Source organism: Pyxicephalus adspersus, chromosome 1 (assembly GCF_032062135.1).
Source record: "Pyxicephalus adspersus chromosome 1, UCB_Pads_2.0, whole genome shotgun sequence".
Lineage (NCBI taxonomy): Eukaryota > Metazoa > Chordata > Amphibia > Anura > Pyxicephalidae > Pyxicephalus > Pyxicephalus adspersus.
In genome coordinates, this window is record NC_092858.1 from 175,812,129 (window position 1) to 175,835,617 (window position 23,489).

The 23,489-nt window shown below is 41.0% G+C and overlaps 2 protein-coding genes across 2 annotated transcripts in view; one reads left to right on the plus strand and one right to left on the minus strand.

Moving 5' to 3' along the window:
- POLQ (DNA polymerase theta) overlaps positions 1 to 1,292 on the plus strand; it is a 44,739-nt gene extending 43,447 nt beyond the window's left edge. The window contains exons 29-30 of the mRNA XM_072398454.1: positions 414 to 514; positions 879 to 1,292. Coding sequence (XP_072254555.1) covers positions 414 to 514; positions 879 to 992 — 215 coding nt within the window. The 3' untranslated portion in view covers positions 993 to 1,292. The remainder of the gene's footprint in view (positions 1 to 413; positions 515 to 878) is intronic.
- A 6,175-nt stretch (positions 1,293 to 7,467) lies between these two features.
- The window catches only part of STXBP5L (syntaxin binding protein 5L), a 176,529-nt gene continuing 160,507 nt past the window's right edge, over positions 7,468 to 23,489 (minus strand). The window contains exons 22-27 of the mRNA XM_072422851.1: positions 15,311 to 15,550; positions 14,360 to 14,720; positions 13,212 to 13,377; positions 10,184 to 10,295; positions 9,048 to 9,268; positions 7,468 to 8,402 (exon numbers count right to left, since the gene is read on the minus strand). Coding sequence (XP_072278952.1) covers positions 8,361 to 8,402; positions 9,048 to 9,268; positions 10,184 to 10,295; positions 13,212 to 13,377; positions 14,360 to 14,720; positions 15,311 to 15,550 — 1,142 coding nt within the window. The 3' untranslated portion in view covers positions 7,468 to 8,360. The remainder of the gene's footprint in view (positions 8,403 to 9,047; positions 9,269 to 10,183; positions 10,296 to 13,211; positions 13,378 to 14,359; positions 14,721 to 15,310; positions 15,551 to 23,489) is intronic.

Sequence of the window (23,489 nt, forward strand, 5' to 3'; positions counted from 1 at the left end):
TGGAGGATGTTATAGGAGGAACTGACTCCATATTAATGCCCATGGGCACATCAAATGCCCTTTGTTTTGAGATGTAATGTCCACCAAGGTGTGACGATCAGGTGACCACAGACTAATGGCTATATATATATACACATATACATATATATATATATATATATATATAGCCATTAGTCTATTTGTATGTAATGCAGCTTGGGGTGCAATTATCTGCCCACTTTTTGGCTGTACAGATGCCTTAGAGGCAGATACAACTTGATGAGCCTGGGCCAAGGTGCTCCCGTCTGACATAGTGCCATATTCTGGTATAGTCGGCTTTGTACCATAGCAAGATATTTGGTGCATTGTTCTCCCATCACAGCGCATTCATGCCAATACTGAATATTAGTTTTTTGTGTTGTATATACGAACAGAAAGAAGAAGAAATTCCTCACCTCCATCCCGAGGAGCGTTCTTCATCCTGCAGCTTCATGATGAGCTCCTGTATGAAGTGGCGGAGGATGATGTTATTCAGGTAATTCTCTCCTATATCTGTAAACAGTTTGTACCCCGTTCCTGTCAGTATGTTGGAGCTTTTCTCTGACATTAAATCAATCGTAACCCATTGCAAACACAGTTTAATGTCAGATATTAGAATGGTTGCTACAGGATACAATTACAATTATTTACTGGATTCTTTGTACAGCTCTATGGTATATGTCACAGCTATATCAATATTTAAAACTATGGGGGGACACTGGAGCGCCTGACAATGGAGTGCAGACGGTCCCCAGCATTGTGTCCCCCCTAGGTTTTTTATCGTCTCATACACACATCACATCCTCGCATGAATACAGAACCATATGCCTCCAGCCAGTGATGCCATTTTTCACCTGCAGGTGGCGCAGATCATTAAGAGTGAGATGGAAAACGCGGTGAAGTTATCAGTCACTTTGAAGGTAAAGGTAAAGTTTGGCCCCAGCTGGGGGGATCTACAGGACTTTGACCTATAGGAGGCGCTCTAACTGATCCTTCTACATCCAGATGCGGATACACAAGAATATTGTTGGTCTCTCAAAAGACCGTTTTCACAGAATAACAGTTTGTGATTTTGCACATTTGAGATTTTCATCTCTGGATACCTGTAGATAGTAACTATGAAATATATCTGTATGTGAGGTAATACAGACTTTTAAACTGTATGAACTGAATATTTTTAAATTCTATGAGCTCATCCCATATTTATGTCTATGTGATGAAATATTATTTATATATCTGTCAGAATACATTAAATACTATATATATTTTCATAATATCCGTGCCTTTTGTATCTGTAACCTGTACTCATCTTTTACCTAACTGAAGTATCCATAGATACAATTTGCACCTCTATCCCACCCTATGGGCCCTATGTAGGTTTCTGCTGTGGCCCTGAATATTCAGCAATTTGTCATGAATGAAAATAACACATAACACTAATTTCATTTGGGGAAGAGTTCATTAGGAATTGTGCAGATCGGAAGTCACTTATTTGAATTATATGAGTAAAATAGTAAATACAATGAAACATTGTTACATTGTATTCACTTAGTGATACTTGCAGAATATCTAAGGCTATGCCCAGACTGGCAATGGGGTTGCACTACAGTTACAGCTTCCTCATAAAAAAGTGCAAGTCACAAATTACACAGGTTGTTGGAAATTGTGCCACCCCTTTAATATGAACAAATTGTAAAACAGATGGAAATACGAAGATTTTGGCTAAATATTAATATGTGTATTTACAAATCACAAATGATATAAAGCAATGATACAAGTTAAAATATATAAGTAATCCCCGTGACTATTTTAGGACAGCATAGGAATGGGGTAATAAGTCTAGATAAAATAGAGCTGACCATCGATTAATGGAGTTGAGAATTAGCGGAAACCTCTCGTAACCCGACACGTTTTGCCTTATGGCTTCCTCGGGGGTATGTATAGACGCAGGTTAACTGAATGAACCCCTGAGGAAGCCGTAAGGTGAAATGTGTCGCATTAATTACAGTCTTGGTGGAGATGCTACAAAGAGATTCTACCCCCAGCTACCCCATGGAGAATGAAGCGGCAGTAAACGGTACAGTTGTGCTCCAATCCATAGTGCTTAAAAGACACCTTGTCACAGATCCTCTATTGGAAGGACTCGGGTCCCTAAGCTGAGTAAAGGCGAGAAGGCCCAAATGTCACCTGCATTACTGAACAATGTCACGCTCATATTATAAAAAGGTAATGTCATTTTAGGTAGTATTTCTAGAAAATGGATTAGCACATTTCCATATGTGTATGTAAATACAATTCCATCTCTGACAATAGGAAACACAGAAACACTTGAATCTTAAGTGTACAGCGCTTGTACAGTATATGGCTAACGGTAAGTGGAACCCTTCCCAAAGATGGGAGTTGTTCAGGTTTCCTCAATCCTTGTTATTTTCCATCATACAAAGACATTGCAGACAATTGGGCTCTTCCAGCCTTGTGGTCACAGTTTGGTGTAAACCCTTTTCTGTTCCCCCACGACTGTACCCCGGGGTACAAAGCCAGCTCTTTAATGACATGGGGTCAGCAGTTTGGTGTGGAGGAACTTGATTGTCCTTCACAGAGCCCTGACCTCAACCTTACTGAACACCTTTGGGGGAATTGGCATGGTGAGCCAGGTCTTCTCATCCAACATCAGTACCTGACCTCACTAACGGTGCAAATCCCAACCATCAGTACCTGACCTAACCAATGGGGGAAAATCCCCACCATCGGTGCCTGACCTCACAAATCTCCATAGCCACCGTTGATGAGTGGGACATGTTCGTGTCAGAAAATGGTTTAACTCAATATAAATGGTGATGGTTTTGGAATGGGATAACCAACCAGCTTATAAAGGTGTAATGGACAGGTGTTCACAGACTTTTGGGCCATATATAGAAGGGGGGAGGGGACTAAAGCACAATAAGTATTGCCTTTGGGTGCACTGAAGACTGGAACCAGATCAAAGAATGAAGAGTGAAAGTGAACATTGCCCTAAAATGCAAAGTCCCCCCGCTGTCGGAACACTGTATCATAAAAAAACAACAACCTTATTTTCAGGTTCCAGCAGACTTGTTTAGGTGAGTTGATGTCGACGGGTCTTCTGAGGATTTTAAACCCACACTTCATCACAGCGCAGTTGCCTCCTTCCAAGATAATTAGGATCCTGAACTTTCCAAAGATTCCTAGGTGAGGCCTGGTAACATCAGTGTCGTTAGGTGTCCAGGAACCAGGGCCACTTTTAATGAAAATTTCTATCAATGTTCTTTATTTGTATCTTTGTTTGCCATGCAGTGTTTTGTGGCCAGTTGTTAGGTGAGGATGTATGGACTGGAATATGCACAGCTTGTATTCTAGCACGGCTTTACTTGATTACCTTTGGGGTGTTTATTGTTATCTACCTGTCCCTTGTGCTGTAAAGCTGAGAAAAATGGTGGCTGATGTACCATGGACAGCTGACCTCACCCCGTATCCAGCTGTCTCCCGCACTCAGTAATGATGAGATGTGAGGAGGGTTAATGGCAGCCGGTGAACGCGATGTGACATATCGGAAGCTGGGGTACAAGAAGAAGATAAACAGCCGGAGTCTGTGGTACAAGAATAGATGGTGGCCCCGACCTCCGGGCGTCATTGTCTCGCAGCTCTCTTTCTTCTCTCATTAATTAGTCTCATGCATGTCAGAGTGATTTTACTGTAAATATCATGAGATGAATCGGGACGGATGTCACATATTGCGGTGACAACGCACAGGACACGGACCCTATCACTGTCTTGGTGACACTAATAATGCCAAGCAGCTGGGTGATGAGAAGATATAAATAGAGTAAAGCTGGAGAGGAAACTTTCCACATTGTCTTCATTTTCTGGGGAGATTCATCTCTTTACATGTATTGCGAGTCCTGGACGCGGTGCTAAGCCTGCAGACTGGCTGAAAAGAAACCATGTCACCTTTCATTTATATAAAAGAGCACATAAGATTTTATATAACGTTTAATGTGTTATTTAGCTATAACCCCCCCCTGCTGTATACACCCAAAAGGCCCAAGACTGACACTGGGTGCTGCCATCTTGGATATATCAGCAGTCTCAAAATGATCACATTGTAGTCTTCTCCGTCACTCTTCCCCTAACAGCTACAATGAAAGAAAGGGAAGGGCAGCACAGACCGTAGTTGGACACCCCCAGAAAAGACAAGAGATCCTGCACCATATATACTTGAATATAAACCGATCCAAACATAAATTGTGACCGTATCTCAGTTGTAAACTGCGGCTTGAGACCTAAAAGGGAAGCTATGCTTCTGTCTATCGATCTGCAGAAAACTGTCATGGCCTTACTTATTCCACGTCCTGTTCATCATGGGCTTTGGCCTTAATTTCACAAATCTGCTGTCTTCTTCCCACAGTCTGGTAGGAAATGGATATGGATAACATAAGCCCAAGTTATAATCATCTGAAAACTTTGTTTTTTAGCTTGCTTTGACTTTTAAACATGAAAAACGACTTCTAGCCACACCCCAAGGTCTCTCCATTGCCTGGGAGGTGAACTGCAATCTGGGAAATGCCATCCTTGGTGGAGTGTTTCTAATCCACTCACACTGCCCTAATTATGCAGATTTTTTTTCCTTCCTTGCCTGGGACTCTCATGTCACTCAAGTGCGACTGCTCAGTCTGTAGCTGCTTCTTTTCAGCTTGTGAGCTCCCCGTGCAGAGGGCTCCAGCTAGTGAGGGTGGGGGAGTGGGTGAAGAAGAAAACGTAAACTTGCCAGTCACAAGCTGGCCACTTCTAAACACTTCATAAATCATTATATTTTTCATGGATACAAGCTGACCCTGCCAGTGCCACCAGGGAAGACTGACATTTTAGTGGAAGTAAGTAAGAATAGATTGATAGTTGAAAGACTAGTTTTTGCATTTAGTTCCTCTTTAATGTATGTTTCGTCCCCACTGGTCATGCTTCCAAATCCCTTTAGACTATTGGAGGAATTTGCCTGTAAATTTATCACTTCAATTTGCAAGTCCTATGAATAAACCTGCTGGTCCACCAAATGTCACTACTTAAGGGGGGCTTTAACTTCTCTGGGGGAAGGGATCTCTCTATCTGGGGATTCAACTTACCACCAACCTATCAATCCCTATACTAGGCTAACTACACCCCCCTTGATTTAAAAAGATCCTGCAGACCTCCCACACTGGTTCTGATCTCCTCCTTTGTGACTAGAACACATCGCCACAATCAAATAGAATGTACTACCAATATACCTTCTTTGAGCCCTACTGATACCTGTACCACCAAGTATCCTCATCCACTTTCAAACTAAAATTTCAGTTTTTATGGGGCGGTAAATAAAGTAGGATCCAAAAGGCTACTATGTTCACCCTATGCTCTCAAGGGGGTTGGAAGTTCTCCATGTCCAACATTATCATATAGCTGCACAACTGGCACAATAGTCCCCAAACACTGAACCAACGGCTCATCCCTAGTGGGTTGCACTGTAAGCTATGGCTTGCCCCTCCGTGGCAATGGAATTTATGATGTGGATTGCAAAGAAGTGGAGGCCCCCGGTACACTGCCCTACTTTAGCATACTCCGTGGGGGAAGGGCTACAGACTCTGGGACAACCCTGAGTTCTTTCCGGCAAGGGACCATGGCTGATACAGGTAGTGGATAGATAGGCAGGAAAAATATTTTAGATATTGACAAATCAGATCATTTGTGTGCTCCAAACTTACATTCTGTTCCCCCATTGTGCTCAACCCCCTTCGAGAGCTCCTGCCAATTATTAGCAGATAACCAAGGTCAAATATCTATTTTATATGCTGCATTAGCGGCCTCTGTCACAAAATTAGTGTGTATGGTCCTGGGAATTGAAGCCTATTATAAAACCATGTTAAGATGGAACCTCGTTTTGAACTGCATCACCGTCGTCTTCTCCACTGCTTCGGGGCTGTGAAATCAGGGGTACCATATGGTGGTTGTCCCCCATTTTACCAGGATTCTGTTCTGAATTATTCAAGCTCATCTCTTTAGTGTTACAAATCAAGGTGGAAAATTCACCAGAGAGCGCTCTGTTTAGTAAAATCCAACAACCACTTCCTAAATATGCTCAGAAATCAACCAAACATAATACTATGGCCAGGGCGTGGAATTCGGTTACCATACCCCTAGACCAGACTTTCCCAAAAATGATTGGATGAATGACAGGGTCAGTTGTACACTTACCAACACATTAGATACATTTGACCAAATCTGGGTGATGTACAGTCCCAAATAACACGGTAACACATCAACATTGCCCAGCAACTTAATAACTGATCGCACTTGCGAAGTTCTCCTCCTCTGTACCCCTTCCTGTGTCTTTCAGTTCTCTCAGCCCTCAGATATGGGGGTTCAATGTACCAAGGTAGTAACCTGGCTGATGGAACGGTAATGGCCTCAGTCTAAGGCTCACTGGATAGCCCACCTCAAGCTAGCCAATCACAACTCCAAGGATCCTCATAGCGTCCGCTAGGGAAAAAGCTTTATGTAGAAATGAACTGATGTCTTGTAATCTGTATTCTCTATGTCATGTTAAAATATTATGTTGTAAAAGTTGCAGATTTTTTTACAGGCCCAAATGCAGTACATAGTATGGTATCTGTATCATTGTAATTGCCATGTCATTTGATTTTACCCTACCTCAGAAAATTATTAAAAAGATTAAAATACAAGTTACTAATTTTTAACTGAAAATACAGGAAAATGCTTTGACTTGAGTATAAACCTACGGCAATGCTAACATTCTAAATCGTAATCAATGGCAATAAAATATTGTGAATAAGTACATCCATGGTGTGTTTTTTTTTTAAACATTTATTTAAAAGAACGCATTTGGTATATTTGAGTTGGTTGTGATGGGTCACTTGCTTCTAAATGATATTCAGTGCATTTTTTTTGACCACCAGCAGATGGTATTGAGTCTTCATATAAAGTGTGTAACAAACTCTTGTTCCTTGTATCTGATGGCAAGTGTTTGTTACACTATATGAGGACACAACGCCATGTACTGGTGTGACCAGGTTGTAAACCAAGAATCTCTTCTAATGGTATTTTGATGGGAAAAAAAAATCTTTGTTTATATTAGAGCATATACCTAATCACAATTTCCACCAAATTCAAAGACACAATGAAAGGAATTAAAAATTGTTTTATGGAATCCTGCATGTAAAAGTCTTGATTTCCATATTTCAGGTTGGTGACAGGGTTGCTTTAAGCAGTGCTGAAGCTTACTAAAGCCTGTTTAAAGTGACAGCAATTTCATCATTGTTAAACATCCTCAATTAAGGCCAAAGGGACCTTTAAAGGATCAAAAAAAGATGCTGCAAGCTTACCTGAAAGCCTGAAAGACCCAGTAGAAGTGAATTGGAAAGAAAACACAAACCAGCCTCCCCCTTTATAGGGATGTCAAATTACACTTTAATTTCAAACACATACATTTTGCTTTTCATTTGTAGAACTATTCTATTGAAAGGAGTGGGCAATGACTACCTACCTCTTGTAAACGGCTGGCGTTCCGCCACGGTCCCTTACATACAGCATAGGCTCGTGGGGCCCAGGTTCCTTTACATAAGAAGTAGTTTAGTACAGGATAGTGCAGCCCAGCATCCAGGACTTTACAATAATTCCTCTCTTTATACATCTGTACAGCTCCGCACACTAAAAAATGACGTTCTGCGCTCGCATACCCCCTGCTCCGGGAAACAACGCAACGAGGCTCTAAGTGCAGCAAAGACAAAGCGCTAAATAAAAACAGCAAGGACTAGGCGCACAAAATGAAAATACTGTCTGAGCGCTGGCCGCCGGCGTCGTCCCTCCGTCCTGCTATAACCCCTTCCTCCACAGCATGCGTCTGTTCTTGTCATGCAAATAAGGATTCTACATTTTCTGCGTAGTTTGTCACCAGAAGTGCGAATATAGCCTAGTTTTTTTTTGTACAGGACACATATATTTTTTTTCTTTTTTGTTTTCAGAAAACATTTAAAAAAAAAATTTGACATGCCCTCTTGAGAATCTACTTCGAAAAGTCCTTGCAGAGAATTAATCCCTCCCCCACCGCAATTTTTTTTTTTTTTTTAGTGGTGGTGGCTCCGCAGGGGAGGGGTCACTATGGTGCAGTTCCTGTCTGTCCAATCAGCGCTCAACACGCTTCCCTGTGTGGGACGCCACACATCGTGACGTGCTGCTTTCTGTGTTGCTGGAGAATGCTGGAGTTTGGCCATCGGTTGAGGGGTCATTTGTAGTCCCTGATAGGACAAAAAAATTCATGCCTCTTCAAGCCCCACAACTTAGAACTGGTACCACTTCTTGTCCTTGTATTTCAGCATCAGCTGCAAAACAGACAGAGGAATGCATGTAAAAGCCAGTGACACATAAACACTAGTGACACAAACATGCATAGCAGGTTACAGTTTTCAGACGTTTCAGCCCACAAACCCTCAATGACCAATTACATTTTTCCATTTCTGCTCTTATCAGGTTTATTGTCTTGCTATTGGTCAGTGTAACTGTTTATAACTTCTATTGGCTAATAGCTGACCAAAGCACTGAAATACTAGCTAAAGTCAGTATTTGCATTATAAAGGTCACTTAGTTTTCTTTTTGGTTTTTTTTTTGAGGCAAACCAATCAAATGTGCAAGAACATACAGAGGAGTGTTAAGACTTTTGGTTGAACCTTAAACAAGTATAAGTACATTTTAAGGAAAAATTACTAAGAAAATTACTCAGGGTGTCATTGCTATCTTTTTATCTAAAAAATAGATTTCCCGGCTACTCTTTTGATCAGGACATGTATGCAACCAGTGAAATCAGTGAAAAAAAATATAAATCCTGATCACTGTGCTTGTGCCAGATCAGAGGTTTAGAAAATATTGAAGCCTTTAGATTATCAGGAAAGCTTAATCGGCTCTTCACTAACGTATCACCCCATCTGTGGGTCCAGGGGCCAAAGAAACTGCCAAGCTTTTCCTCTCACCCCATGTGCATGTTTAGAGAAAGCTTCTGCACTGGACAACATCCTTTCCGTCTTGTCCTCCAGTTCGCCCAGCCGCTGTCCTCTTTCATCCAGGGCGAGGCGGGCTCGATACAAGTCAGCAGCCACTCCGGTTGCTGCACCCTTTACCCCCTCTAAGCCACCCTGTCCGGGAATGTGCTGTGCCAGGCTGCGGGAGGCTTTTCCGGCTGTGGCTTCACCGACTGTAGGACAGAGTGGGACATGTCAGATCAACAGAAAAAAGGACATGTACATTTTCTACATAAACCAACCCAGGTATTTATTATATAAGGACAAAGTACACTATATTGCCAGAAGTATGTGGACCCTCCTACAAATGATGGAGTCCTTGAGTCCCCAGTGAAGGGTCCTGGTATTTCCCCATCATACAAAGACATTGTAGACAATTGAGTTCATCCAGCCTTATGGTCACAGTTTGGTGAAGACACTTTTCTGTTCTTACATGACTGTGTCCCTGGGGTACAAAGCCATCTCCATAAAGACATGGTGTCACCAAGTACAGCAATGCAATAGGTTTATTTAAAACTGAACCCTGGGACACTATTCAATTGCTCTTTAATACCTTTCCTTCCTTATCTCAATAAAAAGTTTTTGTTCTGTGATGTCATCAGATGACGCCAGCTCTTGGGAGGAACGATCAGACATGTGCCAACATCACATTCTGCATTATGCATTTGCATAACCTGCCAATCTATTTATGCAGGCTGGATGGATGGAACAGACTTTGACCTTAAACCTCCTGCATCCTTTGGGATAAACCAAAGTTTGATTACAAGTCAGATCTTGTCATCCAGTGTTCAACAAGCTCAAACACAAATAATGACCAGATATCCACAAACATTTGGCCATATGGTGTGTATTGTGGATATTCCATAGAAATAACTTAGTAGTTCAGGAGATGAGGATGTGGACGAATAAACTGACTTTGGATGCCCATCACCTCAGAACAAAGTGTGTAATAGAATCTGTCAGGTCAAACCATTGAAAAACTAAAAGTAGAATTAGCAAATGTGTTTTGGTAACAGAAATAATACATGCACGCAATATTCAGTCTCCCAATAAACATAGGAAGTATAGTCATGAAATGTAGCACTTACAAAGTTCTTCTCTGTCAAAGGTTTGCCCACTTCCACCAAACAGTCCTTTTAGAAATCCTCTATTCTGAGCCTCTGGGGTCTCCACCAGCGAGAAGAGGTCTCCTAGCATGTCCTGAGTGTGAGGAACAGACACATAGCTGTGAAATCCACATAAACAGAGAATATAGTGCCGGAATATATTTGTGTACTGCAGACCAATGGCTAGAGCAGAACTATGGTCTCATGTTTGATTCTCAGCTACCTTGGATGGAGTCTGTATGTTCCCCTGTATGCACTGTAGTTTCTTCCCAAAAAACATACTAGCAGGTAGACTACACAAAAATGTGTGTATCCTTATAAAAACATCTATTACTCTAATTCAAAGTTTTTTTGGGGTTTATTATATAAGAATGCAATATGGCCCCTAATTTAAAAACAATGAAATGGTTTGACTTCTTGAATCATTTCTCAGGTTATATGGTTACGTGTTTCATGAAGAGAAATTTATTTTCATGAACGCCTCGGAATCAACACAGGCACAGAGAGCTGTTGTGGCTGTCGGTTTGTGTGGAGTCCAGATTGGACTCCAGATTTTTCTCCACTGAAGACGAGGCAGATATGGCTACCCTGTTTCCCCGATGATAAGACACTGTCTTATTTTTTTTTGAAGGCCAAAATATGCTCTAGGGCTTATTTTCAGGGGGATGCCTTATTTACCCATGAAGAAGACTACAGTACACAGTTATTGTTCATGTGCCATTCATGTCCACTTCTGATCAATCTGTGCCAATCATTGTCCCCTTCTGATCAATCATGTGCCATTCCTGTCCCCTTCTGATCAATCTTTTGCAATTATTGTCCCCTTCTGATCAATCATGTGCCATCCTTGTCCCCTTCTGATCAATCATGTGCCATTCATGTCCACTTCTGATCAATCTGTGCCAATCATTGTCCCCTTCTGATCAATCATGTGCCATTCCTGTCCCCTTCAGATCAATCTGTGCCAATCATTGTCCCCTTCTGATTAATCTGATCCATTCATTGTCCCCTTCTACTGTAATCAATAATATACTGTACCATTTAATGTCCCATTCTAAAGCTTACCGTATATAGAGTGGTATTGCTCACAGCAAAAAAAAACCTGTCTGAACTCCTGAACAAACTCCTGCAGTCTCCGTTAGGGAGGGATGAGGGAAGCTGCCTGTGTTTGCGTGGGGGGAGTCACGTGTGTTTGCGTGGGCGGAGTCACTTCAGTCCTGTCACTTCCTCTTCATGAAGAGGACGCACGGAGGAACCACACGGAGGAACCACACACGGAGTCACCCACCGCACCACGCGATTCTGGTAAGTAATCGGTGGGTGGCTTATTTGCGGGGGGGGGGCTTATTTTTCATTTTTACCTAAAAAGGGGGGGCTGTCTTATTTGATGGCCCTGCCTTATCATCGGGGAAACACGGTATTTCACGTGTATTGGTCCAATTTGACGAATGTTTAAGGAACTGTCATATAATTTGACAACATCCTGACAAAATTTTCAAAAAAAAACATGTAACCATCTGACCTGTTTTGGATTTTTGGATGTTTAAGACGAACAACCATTTGCTGTAACTGAGAAATGATCCATGAAATCAGAGGAATTCATTTGGGTTTTATTATACGTTGTATGGTTTGAATAAAATGAGCACAAGACACTTTTATCTGTTCTCAATTTCTCCCCCCTTTTGTATTGTGTATTTTGGGTTTATTTTTATTTACTAGACAATTTCATTATTTTTACATGAAGGTTGTTTTGCATTTGCATAGAATAAACCACAAAAACCTATAAATAATGGTGCAATATATTTTTCTATATGGATATACACGTTTTTGTAGTCTAACTTAATTGGGGGGAAATGAAAATGCATATAAATTGATTATTATTACCTTCTCCATATGCACCCTCTATGATGGAACTTAAATAGGACTATATACTAAGGTACACACATCCAATAATTATCGTTAGAAAACCACCGATCAATGACTATGCACAATTATGTTTGAACGTTATTACGCACAATTCTGTACATGCTGTAACAATACGATTGTTCAAATATGAACCACCCATAGTGTACACACGCTAGATTCGAAATGATTCAAATGATGCAGGGAGTGACATGTAAAGGAGAAAGTGTATTGCAGAAACATGCACGATCACTGAACGACTGTACACACGATAGATAGTGAACGATCGTCAGCCAATCAGATCCGCAGTGACAGCCGTTCATTTCCAGCGACAATCCTCGTTCTTCGGCGTTGTTGGTCACCTTTTTTGTGAATGATTTTCAGCCGACCAGTCTTCCTTTCCAACGACAACTATTGGAAGTGTGTACGCAGCTTTAGACTGTGGTATGGAGCTTAGATTATGATCTTCTCTTAGGGGCAATAAGTGACATGGCTACGGAGTCTGTACAGCACTATATAATATGCAAGCGCTATATAAATACATATTAATAGTAAGAGACTCTATCTGTACTACAAAATAAATCTGGACGTACAGCTGGCATAAAGGAATGACTTACACAACTGCACTAATTTAAGGTAAAGCACTTGTTTTTGGAATTTGTGATTCATTTGAGGCATTGTGTTTCAAGAAAGATCTACATCTACTCAATGGAGGGCTTTTAGGTTCCTTTTGTCCCTCATGGCTATAACCTGTATTTTGTCCTAGCAGTTTATTTCTGGAACAATGGGACTGATTTATTAAAAGCTCACCAATGCTTTCATCTGTTCACCTGGGTGGATCTGATCCAGGATTGAAAACATTTTGCCAACAAATGATGATCCATTTAAGGTTTGCTGGTTCACCCAGCTTCACTGATGAAAGTGTATCTTCTCCAGCCTTGGTGAGCTTTAATACATCGGGCCCAATGTGTTCAATGATGATCTATAGAGACAGTTTTAGGTGTGTTGTGGAGTAGGACTATATTGTTGAGTACATGCATACAACTATACATGGAATATATCATTTATTGTATTAAAATCCATCAATATGCCATATAATGTGTCTCACCTGCAGACTGTCGCACATTTCATGACTGTACGTTATTCTTTGGATCTCACTGGAAGAACACAGATACAGCGCCTGACCGCCATTAGTGAAGCAGAACGTCCTGGCTATTCTCATGTCTGTCAGTGGTAAGTAATTGACATCTAGCAGAGGACGCAGGCTGGGCAAGCTGCAGAGATAAAACCAGCGTTATCTATAGAATGATCCTTCACAGACTGACACTTCACCGCTGATAAACAATAATCATTTCTCATAAAATATGAGCATTTGTAAGCTGGCTGCATCATTGTAACACCAAATAGTCCATCATATCTCAAATATTCGACTTTTCTGCTTCTGCTTCTTATACAATTACATTTTCTACAGCTTAAATATAAATTAATGTTTTAGGAGCATATGTATCAGGGTGGAGTGAGGGATTTAAAAAGTATAGATGGAATTATGATGTTTTCTCCTCAGAATGTTGTACTGATTTGTGTTTCCTGGCTGGAAAATAAAAGTGAACCAGCAAGTACAGAATTGTAGAGGAATTATAGTACACCATACGGTTCTTTCTACAAACTGTTGGTTGGAAGGACACAATTGCCTAAAAGGTCCTTGCATGCCGTAGTATTACCAAAGCCTTTCAATGAAGACACCTAAGTTAATGATATTTTAAGACATTTGTACTCCTCCAGCCTTGTGGTCACAGTTTGGTGAAGACCCTTTTCTGCCTTGCCATGACTGTGCCCTGGGGTACAAAACCATCTCCATAAAGGCATAGGGTCACCAGTTTGGTTTGGAGGAACTCGAATGTCCTGCACAGAGCCCTGACCTTAACACTATTCAAAACTTTGGAATTAATTGGAATGATGAGCCAGCTCTTCTCATCCAACGTCAGTACCTAATTTCACAAATGGCAATCCCCGCAGACAAAGGATGAGTGGATAGTGAATTAACTCTATATTTTGGCCATAGTTTGGGAACAGGATGCCCACCAAGCTTATAGAACTGTGATGATCAGGTATCCACAAACTTTGGCCCACATAGTGTATCTCTGTAGTGCTAGCAGAAGATAAACATATAAAAGAAATAGTCACATGTCTAGAACTGCAGTGACCAACAGAGACGGTATGACACATGATGGAATAATGGACGCCATGCCCAATTACCTTATTGTCATGATATGCCCATTGGCACAGAAACAGGCCAGCAGGACAGTGTTACACATGGTGACTACATCTGCCCGCAGGAGGAAGGAGGTCTCAGTAATGTTGTGGACATACAGACACGTCTGGGAAGGCAGAGAGAAAACTTTGGCTTGCTTTTCTGAGCAGACCACGGCAAACTGGTGATCACTCATATCCTGCGAGGAGGATGGGGAGAACGCCACCAGTTTCCTCTTCCTTGTCTTCTCATTGTCATCCGTACTGTTTGGATCCCTCCAGACCTCATAGGATGGGTGGATTAAAGATCCCATACAGTCCAGGCAGGAGAAGGTCAGCACTGCCCCCTTCAGCATGAGCATTGAACCTGCAGGAGGAAAGAAACATGCAGTCATACATAATCCTATCGTTCAGTGTATACGTGCAATGCAAAAGTTTCAGTATGGTAATGAATGTAATGTACAAGTTCTTGATATACCTACTAAGAGACAACTTTCATTCCATGCCTCTTTGTTACTGACAGATATGGTCAATGGATATTTACATAGAAGCTGGAGTCTGAAAACTCCCCATTGTTGCATTTTTTCACAAAGGAATCATAGGAGCTATATTTTAACATTTAAAAACTGCTATTTAGAAGTATATTTCAAATACTAAGCTCACATATTGTATTCAGGATTAACACCATTAGGTCTATTTTCTGTTAGCATTATTGCATGTTTGGTGTTTTACTTTTTTTCCTTTTTTCTTAATCTGTGTTTTAAAACCAGATAATTACAACAAGCTGCATGTAACATCCTAACATTGGTAAGGTTTTTGCTATATGATCTGTACTGACCACCCCAGAACTGATTGGTTACAGGGCCAGAACTGACAATTTACAGCCATATTGGTTAGGGCCTTTAAAACCACAAATTCAGATTGCCTGGAGTCATATAGCCCAATCTGACCACTTACCGCTTGGAGTGACCACCACTGGCTCCATCTGTCTCTGCTCTTCGCTTGCAGGAACATTCAAGGATATGATCAGCACCATTCCTAGACTGGTCCCTACCCACAGGCACGGCGAGGGCGATGGGTCATTCTTCCGAGCGAAGGACTCCATGAAATACAGAGCCGTGATTGCCTCTTTGGCCTCCTTATCAATGCTTGACACGCTGGAGCTGCGAGATCGGCTGAAGGAGCTCTCCCGACTTTCTGCAAGTAAAAGGCAAACAGCATATTGTTAGCTGAAGATACACAGAAATTGCCAGCCACAGCCAGCAACCATAACTGTATAGAACCCATGTCAGATACCTACAGAACTTTCTGTATGTGTTTAGAGATATCTTGGCATCAAATTCAGCACACAAGTTTCAGAAGTGCACTTTAGGAAAATCCTGTGTGATGCATTATTTTTGCTACTACGGTTTTATTCAAAGTATAGTTTTCTATGGGACAGAAGAAGCACCATGGAGTAGCGACACCTTTGCATTGCATTTGGCCTTATAAAGATTACTGAATTCCCCAGTGACTCCCAACATTCCTAAAAGAAACATTAAAAAGTATATTCCATATATCACTGGGGAAACTCAGCATTTCTCCAGCCTATTCTATGTTCATACATGTTACAAGGATAATTATATAGGTCAGTTACCAATTCTAAGGCACAACTTCAGTGATGTCTCCATTTTGTTCTGCTAGAAAAGATTTATCTTCCATAATATATTACAGATATGATGAATGCCTTTAGGTTATTATATTTTAGGTACATCAAAATATGTGAAAAATCACAAAATCAGTCAAAGCATGTCCTCTGCCAGAATGTTGCAGATAAGGACCCTTTATCTGTGGAAGCAGTGATTCCTCTGCAGAGGTCCAACATGCTCCATGCTGAGGCAGACCCTTACTTCTGCAGTCAGCAAAGTTTATGCCCTCTACTGATTAAGGTGTTTTGGCAGGGGCAAAGCAGGGAGTTTGTTGAAAAAAAAGCTGTAATGCTTTACACTCCTTTTCATTTACCACACCTAGAATTTAGACACCTGATTTATATTAATATTTCAGATGGGTTTTAACATTAAAAAATTCCTACACACTGTTCTTATTCAGATGTTAGTACAGGCATGGGCAAACTATGGCCCGTGGGCCATATACGGCCCAATGGGGATGTTTCTCCGGCCCTCTGGGTGTTCACCCACTCTCCTATCACAGGCTCTGAGCTTGCAATGGAGAATGGGCGGGCTATGTCACTGCACAAAGCCCCGCCCTCTTTCCCATCTTAGGCTCAGATCTGCAATGGGGGAGTGGGCGGGGTATGCCATCATGATGTCACGTTCAGGGGCGTCATGATGACATAACCCCGCCCACTCTACCATCGACCCGACCCCGCAAATTTTTTTTTAGATTGTGGCCCCTGACTAAAAAAGTTTGCCCGCCCCTGTGTTAGTAGGACACTACCAAAAGTATATTTTATTATTAGTAAATGTTAAAGTCTTGATTTATCGAAAACGAAGCCAATTTTATATATGTGTCAAATATGTCAATACTTTATAAAAACAATTTGAAAATAGTAATTTTACAGTTGTCACTGGAATATAAGAGGGAAATCTTTCAATGGGAATACTTGTTCTGATGAAACATTACTTTGGAGAAATTTCTACTTGATTTGCTTCCTGTTATGTCTCTGGGAAATTAGGAGTAAAAATTGCCAAGATGAGCAGAAAAAGTGTCAGCGCTATGGCAGGGGGGTTACACTGCTGGTGTCCCCAAGTGATATAGATGGCTATTTACCTCCACTGATGCTTGAATTCTCCTTTTGCATGATTAAAACATTTTCATGCTGCTCTGTTGTATTCCCCCTTTGTTTCTATTCATATAATGTTTATGATCCCTAAAGAATTGTTTAACTGTTGCTATTGTGCATGATTTGCTTTGTTATCAGAAGGCAGAACAAGTCACTTTCCATTGGCTGCTTGAATGAATTTGGCCACACAAAGCTGAACTAGGATTGGTTATCTGCTCATTGAAATTCCACAGAAGAACTTTATACACTATGTAGTGAAATAGTTTGTGGGCACCTGAACACAACTCTAGTCAGTAAAACTTGTGGTCACGGTTTGGTGAAGGCGGGCTTTTGTTCCAGCAAGCTCCATAAGGACATGGCGTCACCAGGTACTTGTGTGTCCTGCACAAAGCCTTGACCTCAACCCTACTGAACACCTTTGGAATGATTTGGAACGGATTATGACCAGGAGTTCTCATCCATCATCAGAATCTGACTTCACAGATGGGCCAAATTCTCACATACACTGTGGTTAGGAAAGCCACTTCATAAAAATGGCTATGCTTTTGGAATGGGATAAAAAAAAGCTCACACATATGTGATAGTAAACACATTTGAGATGAACTGGAACACAGATTTTAAGCCAGGTCTTCTCAGACATCCTTCAAAATCATATGAAGATCCTTCTCAGAAGAGACAGCTACTAAGGTGTAGGTGTGTGTGGCAGAGGGAATATAATTAGCCATGATTTTGGAATAGGATGTCCAACAAGCTCATATAGGTGTATTGGTCAGGTGTCCCAAATTATTTTGCCACATAGTGTAGTGAGGGGATTCAGCCTTTACAAGCAGCACTATTGTTACTCTTCTTTTACTAATAACCCTTGTAACTCATCTTTTGTCCTGTTTAACCAATTATAATAAAGTAATTTTCATCATGCAGTGTTTATCATGGTGTGCTAAGGTTTCATGGTGTAAAGGTTTCAATATTACCAGGAATAGGAAGGAATATTGTGATACGTAAGACAAAGGTTCAATAAAATATTGACAAAACATAGCTAATCAACACAGAGAAAACTAAATACTACATCTGCTAGACACAACTACTTTGTACCACGTGCTGGAAGGAAGATTAACACACATTACTAGTACAGGACATACTACTGGTGGTCTTACCTTTCTCAGGCCACGAATTAGAAGAATAGTGGTACTCGTCATTTGAGAATACACTGACTCCGTGTAACTGATGAAGCATTGTCCGCCTGGATATGTAACCTACTGCTACAAGAGCCATATACAGCAAAAGGACAGCAACAATTGAAGCAACAATTATTGGCACACAGATTAAAAACAAAACTTACTAGCGACTGCTTCCTCTAAAATATAAATAGCTGAATATAAAAAAAAACCTGAACTTGTGGTATAACTATATCTTCCTCCTAGAGCTATTGTCTTCTTTCTACCTGAACTACCCAAGCACCTCTCCAAACACTTTTCCAGGTAAAATAACTGCTCCATCCCTCTTATTTATTCAAAAGAATACTTCAGTTGCCATTTGATATCCCTTTTATCTTACGAAATGGACTCCATTGTGTTTTTATTCTACAGCTGGCTGCTCCATCCCTCTCTTGCTTCCATAACAACTTTCCTTTTCCCATTTTGCACCTAAATGATCCATCCTCTTCTCTTACTATATGGATTTTTCCATTCTTCTACAGATGACTGCTCCATCCCTCTCGTGCTTCCAAAAGAATTATCCTATTTCCCGTTCTGCATCTGAATGATCTCTCCCTCTTCCCCCACCAAAAGGACTTTTCTATTCTTCTACAAATGACTGCTCTATCCCTCTCCCATCTCTGGAGGAATTCCCTTATTCTTTTTCTGCACCTGAATAATCCATCCCTCTTCCCCCACCAAAGAGACTCCTCTACAAACGACTGCTCTATCTTTCTCTTGCTTCCATGAGAATTATCCTATTTCCTGTTCTGCACCTGAACGATCCCTACTCCCTACTATAGAGATCCCTCTTCTCCTACTATAAGGACCCTTCTCCACCTAAATGTCCATTACTTTTAGGCTGCTCATTGGAACTTTATTACATTTCCTTTCCCCACTCAGCTACTTCATCCTTTTCCTCCCAAAAGTCTCATCTATTCCACTTCTTCCTGGCTGCTTCATTCCTCTCATCCTACCTGTAAGGACATTTCTATTTCTCTACCCCCCCAAAAGAACTCTTCCACTCCCTATATCAGTTTGGCTGCTCTATTCACTCCTCTACTTATATTAAAAGAACTCATCCATTTTTCTTCTTCACCCAGCTGCTCAATTCCTTATGTCCTATATGTCCTAACCATAGGAAATCATTGATTTCATTTTTCTATCTCCATCCCTTTTTTTTCCTAACCTATGATTGCTTCCATTTTTCATTTATGCTCTCCATAAGAATGGTTTCATTCCATTTGACTGTTTCATCCTTTTTTTCCTACCCATAAGAACTCATTCTTCCTCCCAAATGACTGTTACTTCCATCCCTTTCTTCCTATCTATAGGAATGTTTTTATTTCTTTTTATACCTGACTGCTCCATCTTTCTCCTCCCATGCATAAGAACTCTTCCATTTTATTTTTCTACCTGATTGCTCTATCCTTCTCCTATCATAAATGCTGAATGTTTTTTCTGCATGTAAAGTCCAGGGATAGGGGTACTTCTTGTTTAATGTTCCAGTTATGTGTTGAGAGACATGTAAAAGGCAATATAAAGCGATTTTACAAGAACTGCCATTCACCACAGGGGTTTACGTTTGGCTAACCACTCCTTTACTTCAGTATGCAGGATGACAAAAGTGCATTGCACCAACAATTTAAAATGCAGTGTATTTGTGCAGGGGTGTGATTTGTGCCCATCTGATGATGCAGAATATTGCTGTTAAAGGATTGCTATGGAATATTATTATCTTGTAACTGTTAGGGATTATTACCTATAAACACAGCATTGACTATAGGAATTATTTTTTCATTCTACAGGTATTGCTGTAATTGCCTGAAAATGTTAGCTTGTTAGGATTCTGTTTCTGTATCCTTTACATGAAGCCTATCCAAAACCAAAGGTAGCAACTGCAAGGCGAAAGAACAAAAATGTCTTAAGAAGTGGAAAATCAATGGCTCAAATGAAGCTTTGTTATGCCTGTGTGAGTTTAGGGAGGGATGGGTATGGGGAGGATTGAGGCATGTGGATCACAATTATCTGTTGGGGGGTCTTGAACTATGCCAACTTGAATATGTGGGTCTTGTCATACTGATGGGTGGATCTTGGGTTGCCCAAAGACAGGGATCTGATTTATTAAAGCTCTTCAAGGCTGGAGAGGATACACTTTCATTAGTGAAGCTGGGTGATCCGACAAACCTTGGAGAGCTTTAAAAATTCCCCTTTAGCTTCAACTCTTAACTTACAAGTATCTATGAACAAAGAGAGAATGGCGAGGATGGGCTGCCAGTGTTCGTATCACAAAAAAGAGCAAAATGGTTTATTCTATCTTGCCCAATCAACTTTTCCCCCGAGGAAGGCCATCATTGGGTGTCTGTTTCATCCACCTGATCCATGCATGTTTGGAGGCTGTCACCAATATCTATGGCTGGCTTAGCGCAGCTTTGCACTGCTGCAGCCTTAACAACAAAGAAATGTCATCTGGAAAACACATTTATTAATCATTTTGTGCTTTTCAGCATTCGGTTAATGTTCTGTGCATTTAGGTGAAAACAGAACACAATAAGATTTGTATCTGCCGTCATTCTCCGTGCCTGGACACCGCAGCCTACTAATAATGGGATTAGGAAGTTGTGTTTGGCAGAATCCGGGTGTCAGTGCACAGATCTCCGGATGATGCCTGTAAATCTGTTTAATCTGATTAGTCCTGGCCCGTGAGGTTTGTGTCAGCTGCGTGTGGACATCTGCTTCTCAATGGTGAACGAGAATACCAATCTGGACTAAGTTATTATTTTGAGATTCAGAGTTCATACACATTTGTGTTCTTATCTTATCCACAAATTTCTGTAACTCAATCTAAAAACACACCAAGGAGAGGGGTGGTTAACTAATTCCAGTGCATTGCAGATGCTAGAAAATGTTTTTTTTTTTTTTTGTTTTGGATTTATAGCGGAGGGGATTCTTGTTAGTATTGCTATCCAAGACTGTACTACTCTCGCTCACTTTTTAGATTGTTCGCTATACTATGTTTGCCACGCAGATTTGTCAATAGCAACCCTTATTCATTGTACTGTGCTGTATAATACAGCACTATGTGGTAATAACAATTTAATGTCCCATTGACAACATTTGTCCATGAAGACAGATTTTGGAGCTGGAAACAATCCTCTGTGATCGTCTACTTTATTGATCTAGCACTATTTTAGTCTGTGTGGCAGGGCACCTGAACAAGTGCTTGTTAATTTTTATTGTTGCCCAAAACCTGGCACATTCCAGCTTCTTCTTTGGGACTAAATGAGCTACCACGTTCCTCTGCAGGAGGTAGGTCATCTTCTTCAATTAAGATACCAGTAGATCAAACCAGGAAGGAGATGAAAGAAGAAGGCACAGAGTGTAACGGGGACAGATAAGGGGGACAGGAGTATAAACAGGGTTTAGCTCCACTTTAACGGCGCACAAATATTTTCCCTTGCCATAAGGCTCTCCAACACTGGGCCTAATCTATTAAAGTGGAGAGGATACACTTTGATCGGTGAAGCTGGGTGATCCAGTAAACCTGGAAAAGATCTGGTACAAAACTATCAAAACATTTGGTGGTAAATAGAAAATGACTTTAAAGAAATCCATTCCAGGTTTGCTGGATAAATCAGGCCCACTGTGTCAAATGCTTGTTTTTGTCTGGGGAAACATTAAAAAAAACACCTTTATTAACCTGGTCCTGTACTCCTGCAGGCTTTCTCCTCTCCATGTGATTAGCTTTGTTCTCTTCTCTGCTCCAAAAGTTGCAGGTATTATACCATCATCGCGTGCAATGCAGCTCCTACATTTATTGTAAGGACTGAAATGTCGGGGGGCAAGGAAAGGAGAGCATTAAATACCAGGGGAACGAGGGATAGGGCAAACTAAAGTGCCATTTATGTTTTGCATTACAAAATTGAGGAAAAACCCTTGTAGTGCTGAGGTGGCTTCATTGCACGGGTAACTTTTGTATCAAACTGGAGTTTCGTTTTGAATGTCTTGTGTCTGTCTGTGTTATTGTGCAGGGTAGGTTGTGCTATGGTGTACAATGCTCTGGACTTGTGTGAAAGAATGATGGCAGTAATATATAAACAGCAATAAATAATTTAGAATTATAGGCCGGGCTTTGCGGCTGAACGATGTGAAAAAGAAGGATAAAGTCTTTTTATAGTACAAGCTGCTACCATAACCCTGAGATCAGAGAACAGACTGTGCTCTAACTCCTCCACCCCACCACTTCTCTCTCCTATCTATGAAACACATAAATAATTTTGAATATAAAACATTTGATATCTTCTCTATACAAAGAATAAATGCTGGACCAGATCATAGCAGACACAACGGTGACAAGCAACAGGGCTAAAATACTACATATCAACTAACATAAGAGACACAGGAGGAATGCACCAACACCGAAACACTAGTAAACAGGACAAAGCTATATCTACATGCTGCTACTGGTAGAGAACAACGACATGTGACAATCCCAGGAAGCTCAACAGAAACAAGACTACTAAAAGAACGTCTAAATGCTGATGTGGTAGCTGCATTTGTTTTCCTTTCCCAGGCTTTATTTCCAGCTGGTGATCCTGCCAGCAGCAGTATTCCTGTCCTATGGTGACAGCGCTCATTCATATTACTTTATCTATAGAGGAGCAGAAATGCCACTCGGTTTGATTTGGACTACAAGCATGTCTTCCTCTCTTCATTGCCAATACATTGGGGGTGGATTTGTTGGAAAGCTGATGGTATAGGGCCTAAAAACTATTGTAGCCACCACATCTGATCAGCTGCAATATATTGCATTTTAGTGTTTAGAAACACTTTAAGGATTCCCAGCTGTTTTGGAAATATAAGTTGCAGCCAATCCTGCCAAAAAGATGTTGGGATTTGTAGTTGGTTAGAGCTAGAAAGAAACAAGCCATAGGAACTACAGACAGTTCAACCTGAAGGGGAACCAATAGCTGGAGGCTCTGGACAACTGGGCGCCCAAAGCGGATGCCGGGAGTACAATGTGTACACATATGTGTTAATATAGCTCTCCAATACTGGAGAAGAAATATTGGGAGAACCTGGATGATCCAGCAAACCTGGAACCAATCTAATGCAGGTCTGAAACATTTGTCAAATATAGGAGATGGTCCTTAAGAAATCC